Source organism: Choloepus didactylus, chromosome 6, assembly GCF_015220235.1.
Source record: "Choloepus didactylus isolate mChoDid1 chromosome 6, mChoDid1.pri, whole genome shotgun sequence".
Taxonomy (NCBI): domain Eukaryota; kingdom Metazoa; phylum Chordata; class Mammalia; order Pilosa; family Megalonychidae; genus Choloepus; species Choloepus didactylus.
In genome coordinates this window covers 22841594-22845058 of record NC_051312.1, presented here as the reverse complement: position 1 = coordinate 22845058, position 3465 = coordinate 22841594, and the positions used below count along the sequence as shown (strand labels likewise).

General features: G+C 33.8%; 1 protein-coding gene across 1 annotated transcript; it reads left to right on the top strand.

Annotated features, from left to right (window-relative positions):
• Positions 1–217: 217 nt before the first annotated feature.
• On the top strand, positions 218–1162 carry LOC119538808 (olfactory receptor 5F1-like). Its single transcript, XM_037841989.1, has one exon. It carries the CDS (start codon positions 218–220, stop codon positions 1160–1162), a length of 945 nt encoding a protein of 314 aa, XP_037697917.1.
• The last annotated feature ends 2303 nt before the right edge of the window (positions 1163–3465 follow it).

The window sequence follows — 3465 nt, the reverse complement described above, 5'->3', positions numbered from 1 at the left end:
CAATATAGATGTTGTTGTTAAATCAAATGTATTATCCATTTGTCCTCTTAATTTTATCTTACTTCAGTCACTCAATTTACCATGCAATGTTAAGGTAGGTGTTTTACACCCATGTGCATATATCTTTATTAACAATTTTACTTTTTCCTCTAAATATTTGAAGAAGGAAAAATATTTGGATTTTATACACAGTTTTAACAAAATATATTTGTAATATATGGCCAGAAAAAATTATACTACACTGAATGAGTTCATCCTGGTGGGACTGGCCAAATCCATGGAGGAACAGATTATCCTCTTTTTGCTATTTTTTCTGATTTACATACTTACAGTTGTGGGTAACATTGGGATGATTCTCCTAATTAGAATTGATTCTAGACTTCACATACCCATGTATTTCTTCCTGACTAACTTGTCTTTTGTGGACGTTTGTTATTCATCCACTATCACCCCAAAGATGCTGGTAGATTTATTATCTCAGAAGAAAACTATCTCCTTTGCTGGCTGCTTCCTGCAGATGTACTTTTTCATTGCCTTGGCAACAACTGAATACATCCTCTTTGGATTAATGGCCTATGACCGTTATGTGGCCATATGCAACCCACTATGTTATCCCTTAATCATGTCCAGGACAGTATGCATGAAGATGGCAGGTGGGGCCTTGGCAGCAGGATTGTTGAACTCCATGGTTCACACCAGTTATATAAGCAGTTTGCCATTCTGTGGTCCAAATGTAATCCATCACTTCTTCTGTGACAGCCCCCCAATATTTAAGCTCTCTTGTTCTGACACCAGCGTGAATGAAAGCATTGTTTCCACTTTTGCTGGTGTAAATTTGGTTGGGGCTCTGCTGATAATTCTCACCTCCTACTCCTATATTCTCATCTCCATTTTTTGTATGCATTCAGGGGAGGGGAGGCGTAAAGCATTGTCAACTTGTGCCTCTCATCTGACAGCTATAATTCTGTCCTTTGCCACCTCCATCTATACTTATCTGAGACCCAGTTCCAGCTATTTCCTGAATCAGGACAAAGTGGTTTCTGTGTTCTACACAGTGGTGATCCCCATGTTGAATCCCCTGATCTATAGCCTCAGGAATAAGGAAGTAAAGAAAGCTTTATGGAATACAATTACCAGGAAAAAAACTCCTTCATTTCTGTGACAGTTTGGTTAATTTTCTGAACTAAAAAAGGTCTTTTAATTAACTTTCAAAACTAGTTTAACCATGCGGCTTTTAATAACACTATTTCAAAGTAAACACATGGTGTTAATATTCGAGTATCTGCATCCAAGTATTGGTAAGGTAGATTACCAGACTGATACAGGAACATGGCACCTTCTTCTTGCAATTATTGTATATCTTGCCTGTGCCTTCAAAAATTAGGGCTTATTTGTAAAAAAAAAAATCTTAGCAGTAGAAATAAGAAAATTAAATGTTTATGGGAAAAATTTGCAATGTTACATGAAATTAATCAAATAGACACTTTTATTCCTTATGTATTCCTTTCCATCTTTTGTATGATTTGTAAGATGTTGTTATGTTACATATATTAGAAATGCTTTATATAAAAATGTAATTTCCCTTTTTAATTTAATTAATTTATTTAAGTATCTTCCTCCAGAAAGATGGAAGGAAGATGCTTAAAGTTTCAGTACTGTAGTTTTATTACAACTCTCAACTCTTCACCTTTTATTTCCTTTTCTCCAGCCATCACACAAACATTATAAGAATAAAATGTGTGTTTGCCACAAAAATGTGCCACAAGGAAAAGTGTTGATTCATTGGAATGAGCCACTTAAAACTCTATTCCCTTCTTTTCTCCTCAAAACTTTCCAATTGCTCCTCTCCCTTTCTCTCTGTCAGTCTCTCTCACACACACAGACATACAGAGCCAACTGTCCCCACACAGAGAGCCACGCAAACACACACTCAGCTGCTGCAAGAAATTCAAATGATGCTTTGTTCCATTGAGCTAGATCAATGTTCAATGGATGAATCTGACCAACAATTTTTAGACTCATGGTTTTGCTTTTTCCTCAAGAAAATCTTCTCTCAATTGTCAATAAAGAACAATTGCAAATCAATCTCAATATTAAATCAAAACGATTAAAATGGAGGTACATAGATAAAGGTTCACTTATATTTTGTATTTTAATGGAATCTTTATCAGTGTTTGGGTAAAGTTACATAGAGACTTGTTTACAAAACCTGTGAATGTAGCAAAATTGGAAAAGAAAGCAAACAATTTGGAAAGAATGAAGCAATCAAGACTGAGGAATTACATGTATCCAAATAATAAACTAAAAATAGTAGGATGACACCATTTAGAGATGAAGTGCTGTGTTTAGGCTGAAAAGAAAAATTAAAAAAAGTTTCAATATAAATATTTAAAATAATTTTGGATATATTTTATTAAATATCAACTGACATGCACTAAATATTTATCATGATATGGTAAGTCATGCATTCTGTAAACAGAAATAAGATAAGGCTAGTGCCAGGAAAACTGAAGTAATATTCCCACTGACTTCATACTGATCCAAATAAAGTAAAAAATAGTATGTTTTTGGAGTCAATCTGTTTTCGAGAACAAAGGCAAACAATATAATGTCAAAAAGATAGTACCAAAAATGGCCCGGGTATCTGAAAAAGAAATCAAATGCAAAGTACTACTTGAATTGATGTGAGAATATTTAATTTGTAGAATAGGATACATTAAGGATTTCATAGCTGTATTGACAACATAGAATGGATGCTAAATGGAATGTGTGGCATCAGAAAGCAGAAACAGTCAATTGTTGCTGACTTTGATATAATTATTTGCTTTGCCTGGAAGTTGATATATGCTATGTTTAAGATTCTCCTTAAATTTTGTGATTTTAATGCTGTTGTGAATATCCATGCAGCATCCCTGAGTCTGTCCATCAGTAGAGTTCTTGGGCTACTTCAGTCACTTAATAAAAACTATTGTTCAAGCCTTTTTTTCTAAAGTATAAGATGATGACTATTAGACCATGGAATTTTGAAGTTTTGAAAGCAGCTATCAACCTGATTAAGATATACATCAAAACTCATCTGCGTTTCAGAATTGGGATCCATCCAAACCCTTAGTCTTGTGAAATTGTATGTGTGTGTGATGTTAAAAAACAAATGTAAGAAGGAAATAAATAAATTAACTAATTAGTTTGTGCTGAAGATGTGTCAGAATTTACAATATACTGGTAAGAGACAGAAAAACAAAGTAAAAAAAAAAAAGTCCTGTTTCAGGAAGAGCATGGCATAGGTTTATTTAGCTGGGAAACAGAATGCTTACACAGGAAGCATAAAAAAATATAAAGAACAGATTGAAGTATTATTTCAATAATGAATGTCACCATGCCCAAATCATGCATTACAGAAGAAGACTGTGTGTTAGAATCATCCTAAATGCTATATTTGGTAAGCATTAGTAGAAAGACAAACAA

Bases quoted from the DNA above. Each gene is read 5' to 3' on its own strand.
- LOC119538808 (XM_037841989.1), top strand. From the start codon at position 218: ATGGCCAGAAAAAATTATACTACACTGAATGAGTTCATCCTGGTGGGA.